Below are 22,595 nucleotides of genomic sequence, written 5' to 3'. Positions count from 1 at the left end.
ATTGCGAATCTTATACGATTCGATCTCGTGTTTCGGCAAACTATAGAATTTATAAATAAAATACAACAAATATCTAACAGTCAAATGGCAGACCATTCCACTTCCACACAACTTGAGAATAATCTAAAGAATTTACTAACCGCCCCGGAAAAAAAAAAACAACATACTTAACCATGGTTAAGTCAGGGCGCAAAAGAAACAATCAAATCTGGGTCCCTCATTTCCCAAAAACGAAAAAGGGTCCCTTACTTTTTATACTTTCTTAAATAATGTTATATTTTATACATTAATGTCAAATATGTCCCTATGCCCTATTGAAATGTCTTGAACCAGTTAAGTTGTTTAATTGTTTTTAAGAAATAGTTTTTGAATGAGAATCAAAGACCTCATCCACTATATAAATATTTCGTCATTTGAAAAAATATGGAAAAGCTATGGATCTGAATGTTATTATGTTGTTTACGGGCGCACAGTTCCCAACCAAACGCGTTGACGCGGACTTTGTTGCTTTTCCTTGGTATTTTACAAAGGCCGGAGGATAAGTCCGCATTGACGGTATAAATACACCGCATCGTGTTATAGCCTCCGCTAATTTTCTCAATCCGCAGAAAGCGATCTTTTGAAAAATCTTCAGTTCTCTCAAAAGTTATTAGCAATTATGGCCTCTTACAGAACTTTAGATCTCAACGTGATCTCCGCAAAACACCTCAAAGACGTCCACTTCATCTCCAAGATGGACGTGTACGCCGTCGTTTCGATCTCGGGCGACCACACCATCAAGAAACAGAAAGTCAAGACGCACGTGGACCGATCCGGCGGTTCAAACCCCACGTGGAATTTCCCGATTAAGTTCACCTTCAACGAGTCCTTGGCCCAGCAGAATCGCCTCACGCTCGATTTCAAGATCAAGAGCGACGGCTTACTCGGCGATAAAACCGTCGGCGAAGTAATCGTCCCGATCAAGGAGCTCTTGGATTCCTCCTCCTCCTCCTCCTCCTCCTCGGGAGACGCCAAATCGATGAAGTTCGTTACTTACCAAGTCCGCTCGTCGTCGGGAAAACCCAAGGGCGAGTTACACTTCTCGTACAAGTTCAGTGAACCCACCGTCGGGAAAACGCACGCCAAGGCCGGCGAGCCCGTGACTGCTTATCCGGCGCCTATGGCAGCCGGATCGAGCTCTGTGCCTTACGCTTACCCCCCGCCGCCTCAGGCAGGGTACGGTTACCCACCGCAACCCCCTCAAGGAGCGGCGCCGAATGGTGCATACCCACCGCAACAACCGGGATACGGGTACCCGCCTCCACCGCCACAACAGGGATACGGGTACCCGCCTGCACCACAACAGGGATACGGGTACCCGCCTCCACCGCCACAACAGGGATACGGGTACCCGCCTGTGAAGCCACAGAAGAAGAGTAATGGGGGACTGGGATTTGGAACTGGATTGCTTGGCGGAATGCTTGGTGGGCTTTTAATCGGAGATATTGTCTCTGATGCTGCTGATTATGATGGAGACTTCGGAGGAGATTTTGATTTTTGAATTTTATCTTCTACTTTTTTTTAGATAGTTTATTATTATTATTACGGTATTTTGACTCCTCTTTCTTTTTTTTAAATGCCATATGGTATTTAGACTTAGTTATTTTGGATTTTGCTTTTCTCTTTGTTATATATATTAGCTTTTTCTTACGTACATTAAGAATAAAATGTGGAATGTACATATAGAATATTTTGCTTTGCACTTTAATGGTTGTCAATGAAAATGAGCGATTTAATGTTTATGTACACTCAAATTTTGTGATCTATGTACTACATAAATGGGAAATTTTTAAAACAGCTTTCAAGTTTATTACTTCACTATTCTGAAGGGGCCATGAGGTGCTGTTATGGCCGTTGTTGGGATCCTTCTTGAAGTGATATTGTTGCTTTCGCTTGGGCCTCTGAATTCTTTTTGTTCTCTACCCACATGAATAAAAATGGCAATGTTAGTAACTTAGCTATAGCACTTAGGATTAAATGATGGGTGCTTGTTCAATCTTGTCTCTAAAATTTCTTGCTACCATTGAGGCAAACCAAACTAGGCTCTTGAAAAGTGTTGTATGTGAATGAACCTCAAGTGAGATTATCCGTTGGATGTCACTAAGTTAAGGTTTGGTTTTGGTTTGGGAGCCTAAGCCGCAAAATTTCATCTATAGTTAGAATGTTTTAATTTTTTGACACGAATGCGTATGAGAGAATGATTACAATATTAAGGAATAACATGGGGAATGGGGTTTGGAGCTGGGTTTGCGCGGAAGAATGTTTGAGGTTTTTAAGATATTATCTTTTATGCTAATGGAGGAGATTTTGGGGATTTTCACTTTTTATATCTTATATTCTCTTAGTAGGATTTTGCGTTTTACTTTGTTAATTCTTGAAAAAGCTAGTGAATAAAATGTGGAACGATGAGAATATTGTGCTTTTGCACTTTGAACTTAATTAAATTGCGGATAATTTTTAAAGTTGCTTGAAGTTTAAAGTTGTTTGGAGGAATGTTTTGGGTTTTTTGATAAGATATTATTTTTGCTGCTACTCAATTTTGGTGGAGGAGATTTTTGGGAATTTTTATTTTTTGTATTTTATGTTCTCTTAGGTCCTAATTGGAATTTAGGTGATATAACTTTTAAATTACAGTTGTTATAAAAAAAACTATAATTATGAAACAAAAATTAATAACAAGTAGTGAATGTAAATTTTAAATAATGATTTTGACAAAATTATTAAAAATATAATATGTTTTCTATTATACTAGTAAAAAATTATATCAACGCAGCTTCCAAACTATATTTACCAAACACTTTAATGTAATAACTTAAATTACAGCAGTCCAACATTAATCTCAAATGCACCTTCAATAGAATTTTGAGTTTTACTTACTTTGTTACTTTCTGCAAAATTTGTTTTTGCATCTAAAGAATAAAATGTCGAACGATAAGAATATTTTGCTTTTGCACTTTTAACTTAATTAAATTGCGGACAATTTTTAAAGTTGCTTCAAGTTTAAAGCAATTATTCTAAAGGGGTCATGGGGTTTCATCAGCCACCATATTTTGTTTGAATTCTTTTTGTGTCAACTCCTCCTCGAAGTGACAATGATGCTTTCTTTGTAAACGAATACAGAAAAGGCAATAAACAGTAGCAGGAAAAAAAAATTAACGTTGAGAATTATGTCAGCAAAAGTGACGACCCTCGGCAACCGATGGATTCTTGTAAAATGAATTTTCTTGCTGACATTGTGCGAAACCAGACTCTTCCAACATCTGTGAATGTGCCACACGTGAAATTTACTTGGATCTCATTCTCATTCATATTCTGTTTTAGGATCCCTTTCATATAAACCAAAAACTTTTGTCTACAACTTGACAGAACCAACATATGCAGGACATAGATTATATAAAACAACCCACAAGCTGTTGATTTCCACTTGTCTATTTAACTCATCAAAACCTCAAGCTTTAAAGCTCAAGCAGCATCTTCCCTTCCTTTTTTTGCCATTACTTTCTCCTATTGCTTAGCTCAAAAGCAATGGCAGTTAAAGTTCATAGCACGGCATCATCCAGCTGCACAGCACGAGTGCTGCTCTGCCTATGAGAAAGACATTGATGAATATGAGCTTCCGCCAGTTGATATTGTTAACGGTGCCCATATGCACCAACCTTATTTATCTCTGAATGTAAAGACCCACTGAAGCATTTTTTTTTTTCATTTTTCTCTTATTTACCATAAGTACTTCCACAATTCTAAGGTAATTTTGTATTGTTTCATTTTCTTTATAGCCATTTGGGCTCATGCTTGCAATGGAGGACGGCGGCGATACACTCTTTGTTATTTTTTTTTAATCATAATGGGATCAACAAAAACTTTTTTTTTTTCATTTCTGTAAGTAGAGTTTAAACACGGATGATTACTTTTATTATCTTAAGAAGTTTTACCTCAGATGAACAAGTTCAAGTACAATTGATCTCTCCTATTATTAGATCACCTATTATTCTAAGAGATTTTATATTAAGTGGGATTTGAATCTAAATATGTTGTATTAACCTCAAAAAAATTAATGGCCAGCTGAGTTCTAGCCCAATGACCTTTTGTTTGTTTTTTGTATCATGTAAGTTTTGGTTCAAATCCAAAATTTTTGTGCCAACCCAAGAGATGTTAGCATTTAAATCAACTAGCATGTTATATAAACAGGATAAAAGAGTAGAACCTAGCCACCACACCCCATTTATTTATCTTTTGTTTTTGTTTTTCTTTCGGGAGGAAAATCTTATTAACTTGCAAATAGCTTTAAACATATTTATTGATTACTAATTCACTTTTATTTGCAGAATCAAGGGCCATTTGCAAGTACTTGGCATGCAAGTACAGGGAAAGAGGAACCGATCTGCTGCGGTCTAGTTGCCTCAAAAGAGTCCGCAATTATAGAAAAGCACCAATTCGATGGTCCAATAAGATCAATAATTCGCCAATTGATATTGCATCCATTAAGAGGGTTAGTTCCTGATGAGAAAATAACAGAAGCTGAAATGGAGAAGCTCGGTAAAGTGCTTGATGTGTGTGAAGAAAGATTGTCTAAATCCAAATATCTTGCTGGTGATGATTGCACAATGGCTGATATGCAGTACATACCATGTCTTGTCTACTTCATGAGAACCCCAAAAGCCGCAGCGGTAACCCCCCGGCCGTGTGCTAATGCTTGGTGGAATGACATTGCTTCTGGCATGCAACTGTTAAAGTTGCAGAAGGCTTGAATCTGCCTCATTGAGATTCATTCATATCAGTGTCAAAGAGATCAAAAAAGGGTTGCTTTGAACAGTGGTGTTTATGTAGCATGGACGCATCTGAAATTTGCTTTGTCTGTTTTATGATTTTTATTTGAAGTCTGCTCTCTTGCAACGGTTAATAGTTGAACCTTTTGCATTCTCAAGTCTTAATACCCACACAGTTTCTTGAATTCAAGGAAAGATCTTTTGAATTTCAATATTCGGTCTTATCTTCGTTAGTGCGAACATTTATACGCGGACTTTGAACACGGCTCCTAGCATTTCCGTGTTGAATTTATAACAACAAGGTAAAAGTTTATATTTTGTAAATAACTCGAGCTTGTAAAAATGATAGCTTTAGTTTTAGATAGAAGGGAGCCCCACACAATTTGTGTGGTTGTTGTTGAGTGTGTATGTTACATTAATTGTAACATAGCATTTGCCTAGATAGAATACGTTAACTACGCGCATGTCCACATTGTTTCGTGATATTGAATGGAGGAATTAGCATGACCAATTTACTTACGAAGCGTTTGTTTTTTTTTTTTTTCTTAATTTGAAATTTAAATGAGTTTGAATTTCACTTAAATCTGAATAAGTCTTTGTGTGTGTGTGTGAGAATGACAAGTTTGTTTCTCTTTTTTTCAAACTTTGAATATAAGTGTTATTGTTTATTTTTTAAAAAGAAAACATCCGAAATATGATAGCCTCCTAAGTATTAACAATATTTATATTTATTTATTAAACACATGATAAGTTATAAATAAATTATTTGATTACTCAAATAAATTTGATGATATGTACCTTAACAAAGCTTGAAAAATAAAAATATATCTAACAAATGTATTTTTTATATTAATGTCTATGACATTTATAATGTACTTTTAGTATATTATATGATATTTTTTGTTGTTAATTACGTAAGCCAACTAAGAATTGTTTAATCATTTGAACTAAAATTAATATATTAAATAATATTCTAAATCTATTGGAAAGAAAAATATTATAAAACATTCTCATCTAAAGTCCTATTATATGTAAAATTCTCATTTGCAATAAAAAAAATGGATAGTTGAATATGCACACAACAATGAAAAATGGATAAATAAAAAAAATAATCAAAGGGTAATTTATATAGTAGGAAACAAATGTATTTAATAGAAGTATTAACGAGAGAAAATATTAAAGTTTAATTCATATGTTTTGTCATTTAGGTAAAAGTTAGAATATTTAACATTTTTTATTCACACCTAAATTTCTTATAATCAGACATAAATTATAACTCTAAATGTCTAAAAATAATTAAAATGAAGATTTCAAATAAAAAAACTATCAAACCCTTAACAATTGTGGCTTACCAATATTGCACTAGAGTCCATTAGTAATGTGATGCATGGATCAAGATTATTTCATGATACAATTTTTTTTAATCAAAACTTAACTTCACCATCCATGGTGATTAAATAAGAAAATAAAAATAAACAAATCAACTTCTTACTCTTATTAATACGAATGTTACATTATATATTTAAAAGTTTAGAAGAGTTGGATGAGTTTGAAAATCCTATCATGATGTATAAATGTTAATATTTATTCTTGACTAATGCTAAGTTACATGCATGTAACTTAGGGAGATCATTTATTCTTAACTTTAAAGTAGAATATTTATCCAATAGCTCATAATTCTTGACCCATGTTTGGGCTTTTGTCGGTCTCTCAAAATTCAATAATTCACTAAAATCCTATAAGATGAGTTGTGATATTTGACCCTCTCATTTTATTTTACTAACCCCCACTTCTTAATTCAATTGAAAATTTTAAGATAATCTTAATCTCTCAATACATCTCATTTGATCTCCATTTTATTCTTTATTATAATTTTTATCATTTTTCCACACACCCCACCATATAAACTTACAAAACCTGCATAAAAAGAATATCAAACTCTAACAATCTTTCTCTTTCTCATTGTATCATGCCTCTCACAAAAAATTTATCATCAGTGCAGGTGGTTCAGTTGTGGGGTTTTTGGTTGAAATTTTGCTGACTTGTATCCAATTAGAGCTATATATTGAAATTTGTGGGGGCAGGGAATGAATGGATTTGCCTTGAGATAATAAAGCTGTAGCCATAAATTTATCTTGATTTTGATCCTTTGATAAAATTGTAGTTTCCGAATAACGTATAAGCTTAAATGCTTATTATAAAATCGAGTATAAAAATTGAGACATAAAAACTTTAAACTTACTTCTTCACCTTCCTCTATTACGTCCTGCAAGTTATTTACATGAGTGTAAAATATTTAAGTAGAGATATCTGTTTAACAAGTTAAAAAAATTAGATTTTATAACATTAAATTATCTAAATTAGATAATACTGCAACTTAATTGTCATGTGTGTATTTAAAAGCTATTTATCTTTTAAAGTAATTTCACATAAGGATAAAACGGACATTATGATAAAAATAGGTGGTGGAGGTTAGTAAAAATAAAATGAGGGATCAAATAGGACCACTCGTAGTAGATAACACATCATGGTTTCTCTTTGGGCTTTAATCTTCAATATCCAGCGATTTCACCCGGCCCAAATCTGAATTTGCCTCAATTTTTATTTTAAATAATAGCCATCAGCGTTAAAAGGAAAATACCAAATTAAACCGCTCTAAAACCCTAGCCAATACGCGGCTTCATACGAACAGATTCCGAAATCTCGCAAAGATGCGACCACTGGACGAGGCCGAAACGACGGCGGTTTTCGAGAAGCTCTTCAAATTCACCGGCAACAATCTCAAAAACATAGTCGAAAACCCATCCCACGAAGGACCGGACCCGAATCCGGGCCGATACTGTTTCCGTCTCCACAAGAACCGCGTCTACTACGTCAGCGAGTCATTAGTGAAGCGCGCCACCAACATCGCAAGACCCAAGTTGGTCTCTTTGGGAACCTGCATCGGCAAGTTCACGCATGGCGGCAAGTTCCATTTGACGATACAGGCGCTGAGTCTCGTCGCGGCGAATGCGCGGCACAAAGTGTGGATAAAACCCACATCGGAAATGTCGTTTTTGTACGGCAACCACGTTTTGAAAGGCGGTTTGGGGAGGATAACAGATAGTATCGCCCCGGGTGACGGGGTGGTTGTGTATTCGATGTCTGATGTGCCATTAGGGTTTGGCGTGGCAGCGAAGAGCACGCAGGATTGCCGGAAGCTTGATCCCAATGGGATTGTGGTACTGCATCAGTCAGATATTGGAGAGTATTTGAGAATGGAGGATGAGCTTTGAAGGAAAAATTTAGGGTGTTTTGAGAAATGGGTTGGTGTTTGTTTGTTTCGGAAATTTTGAGAGAATTTGTAAGTGGGTTTAATTTTATGAGGTTTAATTATGTGGGATTCTTATAAATTTTGTTGCTAAAAAATTATAATGAATTTTGTATTTTATGTATGTTTGTTTTTAAGCATGCTATATTGAATTGGGGTTGCATTTTTAATGATTGGCACAATTTGTGAGCTTTCAGCTATAAGAGTTTTGAGTTTCGTGAAATTGTGTCCTTGAATTTTTACTTGATGGATTGTGGCTTTGATATGATTATTCACTGTCAATTTATCCCAATTGTTGTAAGCATGAGATGGTGATCTGATTTAAATCGCATATGGGACTTTTTATTTGATACGAGTTAAAGAGTTACCAGCTTTAGGGATGTCTTCAGTTGGGTCTTTTGGGGGTTTGGCAGAAAGTTTTCTGTAGTTTTGGGAGGAACTTTTTCAGTTCTAAAGAGGATTGTATTGGTTATAGAGTTATATTAAGTCGTCTTATTTCAGTGTTTTGGTTTCTGGAACCATAATGAACTATTGAACTTGGTCTTAAAAAATGAAGAGCTACTACTGATCACGAGGTTCTTCCATGGGCTTCTGGGAATGAATACATTAGACCTAAGGTTTACTAAGCTGCAAGGACCACGCCCACTTCCATCACCGTCCATCCTCTCTTGGTTTTGTTGATTCACCAGCATACTATGCTCACAGCTTTGCCAAATGGGTAAAAATTCGCAACCCACTTCAGAAAAGGCAAATTACAGTAGTGTTGCACAATCAATCAATAACTGATCTTAATTTTCTTTGTCACTTAGGTCCCTTGACAATCTTTGACCACTAACGTTGCATTATTAACAAACTTATTTTAACTTCTAGAATGATCTTCACTTACTGAATGATATACTCTTTAAGTTATTTCCAATAAAAAGAGAGGATTGCTAATGAATAGCTTTTACGCTGATCATCTGAATGATCAGCTTTTATTGGACCACGCCTACTTCCCATCACCGTCCATCTTTTACTGAATGATCTTTTACCATTTTGCCACATCTTCCAGAACGGGCTGCCAAAAGCTTTTAGTATAATTCTCAGCAGCGTATATATATTTGAGGCCTAATTGGAGGAGAGGTCTATGTCTGTTGGTAGCTGTAACTTTGATGACATTCTGGTTTTAAGATTAATCAAATCTTAATTGTTAATGGCTAAATATATTTTACCATGCTACATCATCTTTAGCAACCCTTGTGTACATGATCAGTTTCATCAAATCCATGTCTCTCTACCAGCAGCTACTGTCGCATGACATGATCGGTTCTTAACTCTCACTTTATGCTTTGTTATATGGTTCTTAACTCCACGGGTGAAGAAGCATATGACCACTGGTGAATCAACAAAACCACACCCAAGTGTCCAGCCAAAATCACGTCTGAAGAAGCATCTGGATGATGAGGCTACCATTGTTCATAGTGAGACACCCCGTGTCAAATTTATGTCGGGTGGGCAGGAAAATACAAGCACAGAGCAGATTGCAGCGAAGAGCATGATCAATAATCACATGAATGGTTGCCCATCTTCCTGTGAAACTATCAACACCAATGCAAAGACCTCAAAAAAGGTTCAACCTGAGGCCTCGGAAAACTGTCGCGATGCCACCTGCAGCAGCAGCCAGAGCATAGACATCTCTGATCAAGCGTTGAGCCTTTTGATGAGATGCCATGAAATTGTGGCCGACTTGAAGAACTCATTAGGATATGTGCCCATCAAACTCTGAGGATTGGATTTAGGCAGGTATGATTTTTATTAGGAATTTAATGTACACTTAGCAGATTAAAGTTTAAGACTGATGTCAGCGTAATTGCTCTAATCAAAAGGAAAAAGCTTGCGTTTTGAAATTTCTTTTACATTTTTCATTTAATTATTTAATTTAAATTTTAGTTCTAGAAATTCTATGATAGAAAAGTAATATCAAAGCTCCTACCGCGTGCTATTGGTGTGATGTTGACAATTTCTTATGATTTACGATGGGAAGGCAGGTGCCCTGCTCTTGCAAGAGAAGGTACGTGCCGTACAATAGCAAGCTAAGACCCACAAAAATAATAAAGCATGATTTAAGATTACAGCTACTTCAGATTTAGTTTTGACTTCCAATTTTGCTTGGACGTTTTCAGAATTTGGTGGAATAGGGTACTTGATTCCACAGCGAATGTCATACGATTCAATTTCTTGTTTCGGCAAAAGGAATTCCTGACAAAGGAGCAGCTGCTTGTTGCTGCTGCTGCTGTTGAAGCAAAGCTTCTCATAGAGAAGTCTTTGGCATTTCTCATGAGCAGCATCTCTTTCTCTGATGACTTTACTCAACAGATCTTTGAGATGAACTAACTGATCATCTCTCTTTTTGAGCTCCTCTTGAACTGCTAGCCTAGTCTGTTCCAGTTCTAGTGTTGTGTACGAAATTGAATGCCTTAGATCTGCCACACTCTGCACCACCGCAAACATTAAAACTTAATTAGTACCAAAATCTTGCAAAACAAAACACACATCCCAATTACACATAATTAAGTTAAACTAGTTTTGTAATTGTACCCTAAGCAAGTTAACAGAGAATGCTATACGATTCGTTATCCTACAGTCGAACGATAGACTATTCCACACAACTTGAGAAAAATCTAAAGAATTTACTAACCGCGGTTAATTAGTAAAAAAAAAAGGATCTATTTCACACAAATAGAAAAATATTTCGTCATTTGAAAAAATATGAACAATTGATGGATCCAGAGGTTATTATGTTGTCCGCGGAAGCACAGTTCCGAACCTAATGCGTTGACCCGGACTTGGTTGCTTTCCCTGTTATTTCCAAAGTCCGAAGGGTAGGTTCGCACTGATTTCCCTGTTATTTCCAAAGTCCGAAGGGTAGTTTCGCACTGACAACATAAATACACCGCATCGTACCATTGCCGCCGCTAATTTCCTCAATTCACAGGAAACTGATCTTTGAAAAATTTTCAATTCTCTCAGAAGTCTCAGCAGTTATGGCCTCTTACAAAACCTTAGAGCTCAAGGTGATCTCCGCAAAAGACCTCAAAGACGTCCACTTCATCTCCAAGATGGGCGTGTACGCCGTCGTTTCGATCTCGGGCGACCACACCATCGAGAAACAGGAAGTCAAGACGCATGTGGACCGATCCGGCGGATCAAACCCCACGTGGAATTTCCCCATTCAGTTCACCTTCAACGAGTCCTTGGCCCAGCAGAATCGCCTCACTCTCAATTTCAAGATCAAAAGCGACGGCTTACTCGGCGATAAAACCGTCGGCGAAGTAATCGTCCCAATCAAGGAGCTCTTGGATTCCTCCTCCTCCTCCTCGAGAGACGCCAAATCGATGAAGTTGATTACCCAAGTCCGCTCGTCGTCGGGAAATCCCAATGGCGAGTTACACTTCTCGTACAAGTTCAGTGAACTGAAAACGCACCTCACGTTCGACTATCAAGTTAAATCTGAAGTGCTTGGACTTCAAGAAAATGCAAGAAACAGAGAGAAAATGTTTAAGAAAGTTGAGAGAGTAATGAAGAATGAATAGCTGTTCTGTATATTCAGTACTTTCTGATTACAATCATTTATATACTAAGATCCAGAATGTTGCGCACACGTTGAGTATGTAAGCTAAATCTAAGCTTAGCAAGAAAAACGTTCTTAACAACCTTTTAACTAACATGCTGACTCAGCAACTTCACACATCAGCACATCTAACAAACAAACAAAAATAATCTGCTTATTAATTATCATAATAAGCACTATCTTAACAGTTTATCATCCGCCGCCTCTGGCAGGGTACGGTTACCGGCCGCCACCGCCTCAAGGAGCGGCGTCTATGATGTGTACCCACCACCGCCTCCGGGATACGAGTACCTGCCTCCCCCGCCACAACATGGACACGGGTACCCGCTTCCGCAGCAGCCGGGTTCCAGGTACCCGCCTGTGAAGCCACTGAAGAAGAGTAATGAGGGTCTGGAAGCTGGGTTGCTTGGAGGGATGCTTGGTGGGCTTTTGATCGGAGATATTGTCTCTGATGTTGCTGATTATGATGGTGGAGATTTTGGAGGAGATTTTGATTTGTGAATTTTATTTTCTACTAGTTTTTTTTAAGGTAGGTTTATTATTATTGTTAGAATAGTGCTAGGGAGCGAAAGGAACGAGAGAATGACGAGAGAAACAACAGCAATTGCTGCCGTTTCGCCTCTCGTTCCTCTCGCTCGTTAAAACATTAAAAAAATAAAAAAAAATTTGAATAAAGAAATGGTGCGTGCAGAGTGAAATCCAAGCCTTATCTCCTCACGCAGTCTTTCCTCTTTCACTTTCCTCTCTCACACAAATCACCATTATCGTTTACTCATGGCAGCAACCGCTCACAGCTTTATCTACTCCCAGCCAGCCTTTCAACTCACGCAAATCACCATCTTCTCAACTTAGCAACTAGTCACGGCTTCTCTCTCCAGCCAGCAACTGGTCACGGCTTCTCTCTCCAGCTAACAACTGCTCACGACTTCCCTCTCCAACCCAAAAAAATAAGGTTTGTTTAAATGTATATATATGTTTTATAATTTCATTTTATCTTAATTTTACTATATGTTATAATTTTACAGGATTTGCAAGAAAATGCTTCAGCATCTTTTGAAATGCCTAATGAAATCTCCACACAGCAAAGCAACATGGCCATGGTATATTTTTGTGAGTTGTTTTTTATTAATGTTAGTTCAACTATTTTGAACATATGTAACTAAGTATGTTGTTGAATATATATAGACGTTTCACGAAGGAAGCACTGTAAATGCAAATTTCAATCAATATGGGAGTTTAGGCTATTATAATGTAAGAAACAAATTCACAAGTAAATTTTAATATGAATTTTACAATTTTTTTTTAAGTACCTATATACCCAGTTCAAGTTGGTGGAAATAATATTTACCAGCCAATTCCTTATAACTGGCACATAATAAGTATACTTATATTTATAAATTTCTTAATGCATACTTATATTTTACGTTGTCAAAATTTTAAAATGTATAATAATATTTTAATTTCTTGTGTATTATAGCAACCACTCCCACCGTATGCTTTGCAGTCGCATTATTCTTCTCCTTCGATGACGTATGAAGGATCTGCAAGTGGGAATTTTCAACAATTGTTACATCAACAATGTAATGAAGACAACAATCGCCGCAATTGATGTTTGACTTGTATTTGTTTCGATTATTTTCACTATCATTTCAGTTAGATTTGGCTTGAGACGACAAATTGATGTTTGACTTGAACTTGTTTCGATTATTTTCACTATTATTTCACTTAGATTTGTATTAATGTTTACAAGTATTTTCACTATCATTCCATGGCTTGCCTATACAAACTTTCATGGTTGGTTTGGTTTAGATTTTATCAAAGATATCAGTTTGGCACAACTGTGGAATTCAGCAGCCATTTCTCTTAAAGTGTTTAATCAAAATGTCACAAATGCAGTCCATTTTGGGCTATGCAATAAACGAAAATAAAAGGGAACAAAATTGTGTAATATATGTGTACATATCCAACTATAAAATAAAAAATAAAAACCTAATTTATTGTTATTAATTTTATTAAGGCATTTGAATCTAATTTCAAACTTAATAAAGAACTTAAAAAGATTTCAGGTTAAAAGAACTTAAGAAAAATAGTACAAATTATATTTGTCTACAAGTTTTTTCAGTTCATAGTACAAATTAAAAGAACTTAAAAAAATTCTTGAATATAAAACATAGTAAAATAATTACAAGTATTCTAATGAAATCATAACATGGTGTTTGTCTTCTTCGAAGTTCATCATTAAACAATCCCCTCTACGCTTCACATAATTGAAACTTAACAGACAAACATTCAATCTCTAATGCCAACTTTTTAACTTCCACCACTAACAAATCAATTTTCTCTTCACTGGATTTACGGTCTTCTGCCCATTCAAAGTTCTTACATCTTCTACATTTCCAAAATTTGCGATTTGGATTCTTTGTAGTACGTGACGTAAACAACTCCATTTGCTTACCGTAATCGTTACATATTTGCAATGAATTCCGAGTTTCATTTGTATTAGATGACATCGTCATTCATAAACTACTTAAACTGCCAAAATATATAAATAAAAAAAACAAAGCATTAAAACACAAAGCACTCATAAGACAGTATAAAAGCCTTTCCTCCTTAAATTTCTAAAGATAATCACAAGCAGCAAAAATTACAGCAAGCACGTAATCCTGAAAGTTAAAAAGAGATCAAAAATTACAGCAAGCATGCAATCCTAGAAGTTAAAAACAAAGCAAAAATTACAGCAAGCATGCAATCCTAGAAGTTCAAAACAGAGCAAAAATTATAGCAAGTATGCAATCCTGAATGAGATGACGAGCAACTACCAGAAATCTTAATGGCAATGAATCATTTATGCTTGAATATGTTATTCATTTATACTGAAAGATACAACTTTTAACAAGCACGTGGAATGCAAAAACAAAAACGCAACAAATTAACAATAGATTCAAACTTCCCATTATATTCCAAAACAGTTTTGCATACCAATTTCTTAGAAACTGAAACGTTAAAACCCAAATCAGATCTAGATACAAATCAATTAATCGATTAAGCTCTCTCTCATCTGATTCTCCGAGCAAGCTTACTTAATATTTGTCGAGAAAATGCAAGAAAATTACAAGAAAAATAACAAGTTGAAAAAAGGCACCATTTTGCTTACTTAATTTTGCCGAGAAAGCCGAGAGAGATGAGGAAACAGTGCTGCTTGCAGTGAAAGACTGGCTGGAGAGAGAAGCCGTGAGCAGTTGCTGGCTTGAGAGGGAAGCCGTGACCAGTTGAGTTGTCGGAGAGAAGCCGTGAGCAGTTGCTGGCTGGAGAGAGAAGCCGTGACCAGTTGAGTTGCCGGAGAGAAGCAGTGACCAGTTGAGTTGCTGGAGAGAGAAGTCGTGCCCAGTTGAGTTTCCGGAGAGAAACTGTGACCAGTTGAGTTGCTAAGTTGAGAATATGGTGATTTGCATGAGAGAGAAACGTGAAGAGGTGATGGTGATTTGCATGAGAGAGGAGCGTGAGGAGAGAGGAAAACTGAGATAAGGTAGATAAGATTTGGATTTCCCTATGCACGCACCCATTTCTTTATTCATTCTTTTTATTTTTTTAATGTTTTAACGAGTGAGATGAACGAGAAGCGAAACGGCAGCAACTGCTGCCGTTTCTCTCATCATTCTCTCGTTCCTCTCGCTCCCAAGCATTTTCCTTATTGTTATTACAGATGGTATTTGGACTTAGTTATTCTGGATTTTGCTTTTGTCTTTCTTATATATGTTTGCTTTTTCTTACGTATGTAAAGAATAAAATGTGGAATGTACATATAGAATATTTTGCTTTGCGCTTTAATGGTTGTCAATGAAAATGAGTGATTTAATGTCTGTGTACACCCAAATTTTGTGATCTATGTACATAAATGGGAAATTTTTATAGCAGCTTTGAAGTTTATTACCTTATTATTCTAAAAGGGACATAGGGTATTGTTATTGCCTTTGTTGTGATCCTTCTTAAGGTGATATTGTTGCTTTCGTTTTGGCTTTTGAATTCCTTTTGTTCCCTACCCACATGAACATAAAAGGCAATATTAGGAACTTAACGATAGGACTTGGGATTAAATTATGGGTGCTTGTTGAATATTGTCTCTAAAATTTCTTGGTACCATTAAGGGAAAACAAACTAGACTAAAGTATGTGATTGAACTACCAAGTGAAATTATCGCTTAGATGTCATTAATGTTTAGTTTGGTTTGGGAGTCTCTTCATATAAGCCGCAAAATTTTATCTATAATTAAAATGTTTTGATTTGTTGATACGAATGTATATGAGAGAATGACTACAATATTAAGGAAGAATGTGGGAATAGGGTTTGAAGCTAGGTTTGCTTGGAAAAATGTTGAGAGATTTTGAAGATATTATTTATGATGCTACTCGATTTTGATGGGGGAGATTTTAACTTTTATATTTTATATTCTCTTAGAAGAATTTTGAGTTTTACTTTTGTTATATTCTGAAAAATATATTGAAGCATATTTTTCCCCTCTTATTTACATAATAGTAGTACTCTTTACAATTCTAACGTAATTTTGTATTGCTTCATTTTCTTTATAGCCCATTTGGGCTCATGCCCGCAATGGAAGACTGGCGATGTTACACTCTTTGGTAATTTATTTTTTTATTTTTTTTACTTTTATTACCATAATCGCATCAACAAAAACTATTTTTGTTTTTCCGTCTTTGTAAGTAGAGTTTGAACACAGATGATCACTTATATTATCTTAAGAGGTTTTACCTTATACGGACAAGTTTAAATATAGATGATATCTCATATTATTGCAAGAGATTTTATATTAAGTTGGATTTGAATATAAATCTCTTGTACCAACTTAAAAAAATTAATAGCCAACGGAATTCTAGACGAATGATCTTTTGTATCATACGTAAGTTGGGTTCAAATTAAATTTTTTTGTACTAACCCAAGAGACATTAGCATTTAAATCAACTACAACTAGCATGTGGTATAAACATGATAAAAGAGTAGAACCATGCAACCCAACTGCATTTATTTAATTTTTGTTTTTGTTTTTCTTTTAGGAGTAAAATCTTATCAACTTGCAAACGACTTTAAACATGTTTATTGATTACTAATTCACTTTTATTTGCAGAATCAAAGGCCATTTGCAAGTACTTGGCATGCAAGTACAAGGAAAGATGAATTGATCTGCTGCATTGTAGTTGCCACAAAGAGTCAACAATTGTAGAAACTTGGACGGAAGTAGAAGCACACCAATTCGATGGTTTAATAAGATTAATAATTCACCAAATTGACATTACATCCATTAAGAGCATTAGTTCCTGATGTAAATTAGGAATCCTCTTCATACTTGGATTAGTTTTCTTTATTATCTAAAGTTTATTATTCTTTTCTTAATGGTTTAGGACTTTATTTTCCTTTTCAATTTAGAAACTTATTTTTCTTTTCCTTCGTGGTTTAGAATATTTACTACTAGTATAAATATCATTCTCTTGTAGCCTTTGAAGTCAGATTTGAGTTCAATAATATTTTTAGTATTCAAAGTTTTGTATGAGTTTTTAAGCTTATTTAATTCTCGACATTCTGCGGAATCAACGAGTCTTAACCTCTACGTTCACGGTATTCTTTCGAATCAACGTAAATTTATTTTGTTCCTTTATTCTGGGATTTTATAAAATCAATAAAATATTAGAACTGTAAACTTCCACTGCATCAGTTTGGTATCAGATTCGAAAAGCATGATTCTTAGCTTCCCTCATCTGCCTACCCTTCCTCTTTTTTCCCTTCAATTTTTTTTAAAAAAAACTGAAATAGAAACGACAGCCTTGCGTTGGCCATTATCTAAGGCTGCCAACATTGATTTTTTGTCACTGATCACCCTGTAACACCACCATTTGAACCAGAAAGAACCAGTCGTCAAACTCGAAGCAAAGACCACCTCCGATCGGCTACAGATTACCGAAAAATAGCCAACACAGCAGCAACAACTTCCACCATCGGTCTTCGATTTCTACCGCAATTTAGCCAGTACCACCACCATCAATCCACTCCTCTCCATGAGCTCAACCTTTCTCACCACTACTCACCGCCAATTGATGAACTGATTGCCGGAATCAAAGCCAACACCAGACCGCCATTTTTATCTCTAATTTCCAGTCAAATCACCACTATTATATTCACATACCTAAAATCTTTCAAATCCACCCATCCTTGCATGATTTCCGACCACCGTCACCAGAAACCTAAACTTTTACTTAATTACCATTTTACCTAAAATTTTATTCAATTTTCAATTTAGCCCTCAAAACCTTTTTTTAAAGCAAATTGAGAAAATCCCTCCAAGAAAAGCCTGTGGGCATGCCCCTCATGCAGCAACTTACAACTATAATGATGATCTTAGAGATGAAGCTATGGTTAGCATGACAGTCAAGATTGATATGTTAGTTGCACAAATGATAGAGTTACTCACTGAACGTCATTGTACACCAGAACACGGAGACAAATCAAGTGAAAACTTTGCTAACCCATTCTCTGGGCGTCGACATAAAAATAAGTCTACCGATGATAGAAGATAGGAATCTGGATTGAAAATTGACATTTTTGAATTCCAAAGAAGTGGTCAGGCAGAAGAATTATTTGGATTGAATTAATGCCATTGAGGAAGTTTTTGAATACAAAGAGGTTCCTGATAATAAACTAGTCTCGCTTGAAGTAACTCGGTTCCATGGCAGGGCAGCAACTTGGTGGCAACAAACAAAGCTCACGAGGATGAAGCAATGTAAAAAGAAGATTGACTCTTAGGAAAAGCTGAAGAAGCACTTGCGTGGAGTATTCTTACCTCACAATTATGCCAAACTGTTATGCCAAACTGTTATACCAACAGTTATAGAATTTAAGGCAAGGCAATCAATCAGTTGATGATTACACTACAAAATTTCATTGGTTGGTAGTGCGCAATGACTTGACAGAGACAAAAGAACATGTTTCCCGCTATAGTGCGGGCCTACAATCACATTTTCAAAACCAATTAAATTTACTTGATCCATACTCTGTCTCAGAAGCACACCAACAGGCTTTGCAGTTAGAGAAATAATTTAATCGGCATACTAGTAACTCAAACTTCGAGGTTCTCGAAGTGTTGTTCATGATAACTCAAACCTAACTTTCCAATTCTGTAATTTTACTTCTCTAAATCCTCCAAATAAAACTAGTAATTTAGTGAAAATTGTCAAAATAGCAAAACACAATCCTCGGGCTCAGGATTATGTTGTTTTAATTGCGGAGAAAGTGGGCACTGAATGATTTAAGTGTAAAAAGAGAGGAAAGTATGACAAAAACTTATTCATAGGCACTGAGGAAAGTGAAGAGTTTTCTAAAGAGCCAACTTTTGATAGTAGTGGCAGTGCACGATCTGTTAAATAACATGGTGATAGCGAACCAATGTTGATTGTAAATTGCGTATTCTTCACTTATAAAGGACAAAACAAAGACAAGTGGTTGGAACAAAATATTTTTCAGACTACTTACATAATTGGAGAAAAAGTATATCGCGTGGTCATAGACCCAGGCAGTTGCGAAAATGTTATTTCAGAGGAAGTTGTAATAAAACTAATTTTAAAGATAGAACCTCATAAAACTCCGTACAAGCTCACATGGCTAAAGAAAGAAATCAAGTGACAGTATCGAAATATCGCTTAGTTTCTTTATTCATTAGATCAATCTATAAAGACTAAATTTAGTGTGATGTTGTGGCTATGTATACTTGTCATCTATTACTAGGTAGATCTTGGCAGTATGATTGAAATATAGTGCATAACATGAAAAGAAATACATACATCTTTGTGTTTAACAACACTAAGATTGTTCTCTTACCTAACAAGGAGTTCACTTTCAAACAAGACTTGGGTAATCATTTGTTAGGTAAAAAGCAATTTATAGATGTTGTAACAAAGATGAATAAGCTTTATATTTTATAGAAAAGAGAGCCATAGTAATTCGAAGATTCTTTAAACTATGACACATAAACTGGAGAAATTTCAAGATTTGTTCTTTAACAAGCTGCCACATGATTTACCACATCTTCGGGATATACAATACTAAATTGATTTGGTACTAGGTTCTACTTTACCAAATCAACATCATTATCGTATGAGTCCTGCGGAACATGAAGAATTGAGGCGTCAAGCGGAAAAGTTACTAGAAAATGGATTTATTCGTGAAATTCTCAGTCCCTGTGCAATCCATATTTTGTTGACGCCAAAGAAAGATTATTCTTAGAGAATGTGTGTAGATAGTCAAGTTATCAATAGAATTACAGTTTGATATCATTGTCCAATCCCTCAATTAGATGACTGATTGGATTAGATCAGTAGGGCAATACTTTTTTTTACTAAACTTGAATTGAAGATTGGTTATCATCAGATTCGAATTCGACTTGGAGATTAATGGAAAATGATAACTCTATGACATGAGAGTTATCATAACATTTCTAGATCTAAATTAATATTACTTAGAGAGTTAATAATGAGTTTTTATCCTATTTTTAGTAAATTTTGCATGAGTATCTATTTAACCTTAATTATAATAATTTGATGTGTTTTAGATTATTTTAGCTATGATTAAATGTGACATTGTAAGTGACCCAAAAGCTCATGCTTTGTTGATGGATGTTGTAAAAGAGGGACTATATTATTGCAGCAAGGCTTGCAGAAAATGACAAAAGACTTATCTGCATATGAACAAAAATAAGTATGAGCCAGAGAAAATACTAGAGTAAATGCTGCAGCAATCGAGGACTAAGTACAGACAAAACTACCCAAGCTGTTCACGCACTATCTGATATATTTTGTTGCACCTGTTACTGCACTGCCACTGTCAGGTGCAGAAAAAAACAGTGACAAACGTGGCAGGCAGCACAAAAAGAAATGTGGTCCTAGAATGTCAAGAATAGACAAGTGTCCTCATACCTTTTTAGGTTCTCCTAATCTCAAGGTGTAAAATAGCACATTTTAAGGAAACACATGATAGATTTATCCATTGCCATCACGCACAAAAAGAAAAAGAAGAGAAAAAAGGAATTTCAGAGCTACAATAGAGGGTATCTCGTAGAGAAGAATGAGAGAAACTTGAAGACTAAAGCATGAAACTTTAGTCCTTTTTGTATCTCAACTTTATTATTGTATTTTGCTTGTTGTATTTTCTCTTTGATGTTTTACTTTATGGCAAACACTTACGTTTTTACTGTTTTAAAGCTCATCATGAGCTAAACTTTAATGTAGTTGGGTTTTGAATGAGTTTAATGGTTATTTGACTTATATATGTATGTTTCTTGGAATCTGCTTAGCATTTTGTTTTGATTTTACAAATTGCAAATCTCTATTTCGGTTAACCACCCATTTAGTCGATACCAGCTAAGAAGGAGCCTAAAAAAAGTTTGACTTAAAGGAACAAATTAAGACAATACATGGTTTCAGATTGAGTTTCCCAAGTTGAGTTAATCTCGAATTGAATAGGATCATGCATAATCTAATATCGTTAAACAACTAGAAATAAGGATTCACCTTGTATGGAAAATAGAGTCTAGATCGTAAAATGTTATGTTTAATGTTAATTTAACAACTGGTCATTGTTAGATTGCATATAAACATAAGAGCACGCAGGATTGTCGGAAGCTTGATCCCAATGAGATTGTGGTACTGCATCAGTCAGATATTGGAGAGTATTTGAGAATGGAGGATGAGCTTTGAAGGAAAAATTTAGGGTGTTTTGAGAAATGGGTTGGCGTTTGTTTGTTTTGTGAAATTTTGAGAGAATTTTTAAGTGGGTTTAATTATGTGGGATTCTTATAAATTTTGTTGATCATAAATTATAATAAATTTTGTATTTTATGTATGTTTGTTTTTCCTCATGCTATATTGAATTGGGTTTGCATTTTTTCTTTTTTTTCAATCGGAAGTGCTGGAGTTATGATTGGCAATTTGTGAGCTTTCAGCTATAAGAGTTTTGAGTTTGGTGAAATTGTGTCCTTGAATTTTTACTAGATGGATTGTGGCGTTGATATGATTAATCACTGTCAATTTTTACTAGATGGATTCTATGAATGAATACAGTAGACCTAAGGTTTACTAAGCTGCAAGGACCACGCCCACGTCCATCACCGTCCACCTAGTTTCAAAAAATCAGCTCACAGAGGAATTTCCAAAAACAATACGAGTTTTAATGGCCTTCATGCTCTTGATTTGTGTCTCACAACTTAAGCGGCATACTTCGAAAATGTTTGGGCAATTTCAGTTTTGAGTTGTTAGTATTGAAACTGCCTGGTAACAACTTTCATGGAATCATTCCTCAAACTTACATGAACGGAGCAAACCCGAGGATGATTGAATTTAGCAAAAATTCATTGCAAAGGCGAGTCTCTAAATCAGTAGCCACTTGCGCGAAGCTAAAATTTCTTGATATTGGGATAAACAAGTCACAGATGTCTTCCCATCTTGGTTGGGAACTCCTCCAGAGTTGGAGGTTCTAGTCTTGAAATCCAACCTTCATGGAGTAATAGGGGAAGCCTAAAGCAGGTTTTGAGTTTCTCAATATGGCATCATTGATATCTCTCGTAGTAGATTTACAGGTAATATTCGGAGCGTTGGAGCTTGGAATACTATGAAGGATGTGAATGCAAGCGAGCTAATCTGATGACCACAATTATTCTACAAACCATGCAGTAATCCTTTGTTTACTTATTATGCCTATTCTGGTTACTTAGTATCAATGGGCAACAAAGGCATAGAGTTGGAATATAAGGAGCTCTCCAATCTGATGACCACAATTATTCTATCCAACAACAGTTTTTTTGGAGATTCCAAGA

At 35.5% G+C, this 22,595-nt stretch overlaps 3 protein-coding genes across 5 annotated transcripts; all 3 read left to right on the top strand.

Annotated features, from left to right (window-relative positions):
* Positions 1–380: 380 nt before the first annotated feature.
* On the top strand, positions 381–1,787 carry LOC18032604 (protein SRC2). Of its 2 annotated transcripts, XM_024186326.1 has the most exons (2): positions 381–1,290; positions 1,354–1,785. In XM_024186326.1, exons 1-2 carry the CDS (start codon positions 659–661, stop codon positions 1,538–1,540), a joined length of 819 nt encoding a protein of 272 aa, XP_024042094.1. In that variant the 5' UTR covers positions 381–658; the 3' UTR covers positions 1,541–1,785. The 2 variants fall into 2 exon arrangements, with proteins under 2 accessions (XP_024042094.1, XP_006419602.1); XM_006419539.2 differs by having other exon boundaries at positions 381–1,787.
* A 5,664-nt stretch (positions 1,788–7,451) lies between these two features.
* Positions 7,452–21,507, top strand: LOC18032608 (60S ribosome subunit biogenesis protein NIP7 homolog). 2 transcript variants are annotated; one of them, XM_024186399.1, is made up of 2 exons: positions 7,452–8,026; positions 21,427–21,507. In XM_024186399.1, exons 1-2 carry the CDS (start codon positions 7,517–7,519, stop codon positions 21,478–21,480), a joined length of 564 nt encoding a protein of 187 aa, XP_024042167.1. In that variant the 5' UTR covers positions 7,452–7,516; the 3' UTR covers positions 21,481–21,507. The 2 variants fall into 2 exon arrangements, with proteins under 2 accessions (XP_024042167.1, XP_006419601.1); XM_006419538.2 differs by lacking the exon at positions 21,427–21,507 and having other exon boundaries at positions 7,452–8,285.
* Positions 10,833–11,753, top strand: LOC112099232 (protein SRC2-like). The gene is made up of 2 exons (XM_024186438.1): positions 10,833–10,980; positions 11,024–11,753. The coding sequence occupies exon 2, from the start codon at positions 11,139–11,141 to the stop codon at positions 11,685–11,687; it is 549 nt and encodes a 182-aa protein (XP_024042206.1). The 5' UTR covers positions 10,833–10,980; positions 11,024–11,138; the 3' UTR covers positions 11,688–11,753.
* Positions 21,508–22,595: the final 1,088 nt, after the last annotated feature.

Source organism: Citrus clementina, unplaced genomic scaffold, assembly GCF_000493195.1.
Source record: "Citrus clementina cultivar Clemenules unplaced genomic scaffold, Citrus_clementina_v1.0 scaffold_9, whole genome shotgun sequence".
NCBI classification, from domain to species: domain Eukaryota; kingdom Viridiplantae; phylum Streptophyta; class Magnoliopsida; order Sapindales; family Rutaceae; genus Citrus; species Citrus x clementina.
This window is presented reverse-complemented; position numbering and strand designations above follow the sequence as displayed.

Excerpts from the sequence above, each read along its gene's own strand:
- LOC18032604 (XM_006419539.2), top strand. The coding sequence starts at position 659 with ATGGCCTCTTACAGAACTTTAGATCTCAACGTGATCTCCGCAAAACAC.
- LOC18032608 (XM_024186399.1), top strand. The coding sequence starts at position 7,517 with ATGCGACCACTGGACGAGGCCGAAACGACGGCGGTTTTCGAGAAGCTC. Across the intron at positions 8,027-21,426 it reads TTGATCCCAATGGGATTGTG|GTACTGCATCAGTCAGATAT; the intron begins GTACTGCATCAG and ends AATGAGATTGTG.
- LOC112099232 (XM_024186438.1), top strand. The coding sequence starts at position 11,139 with ATGGCCTCTTACAAAACCTTAGAGCTCAAGGTGATCTCCGCAAAAGAC.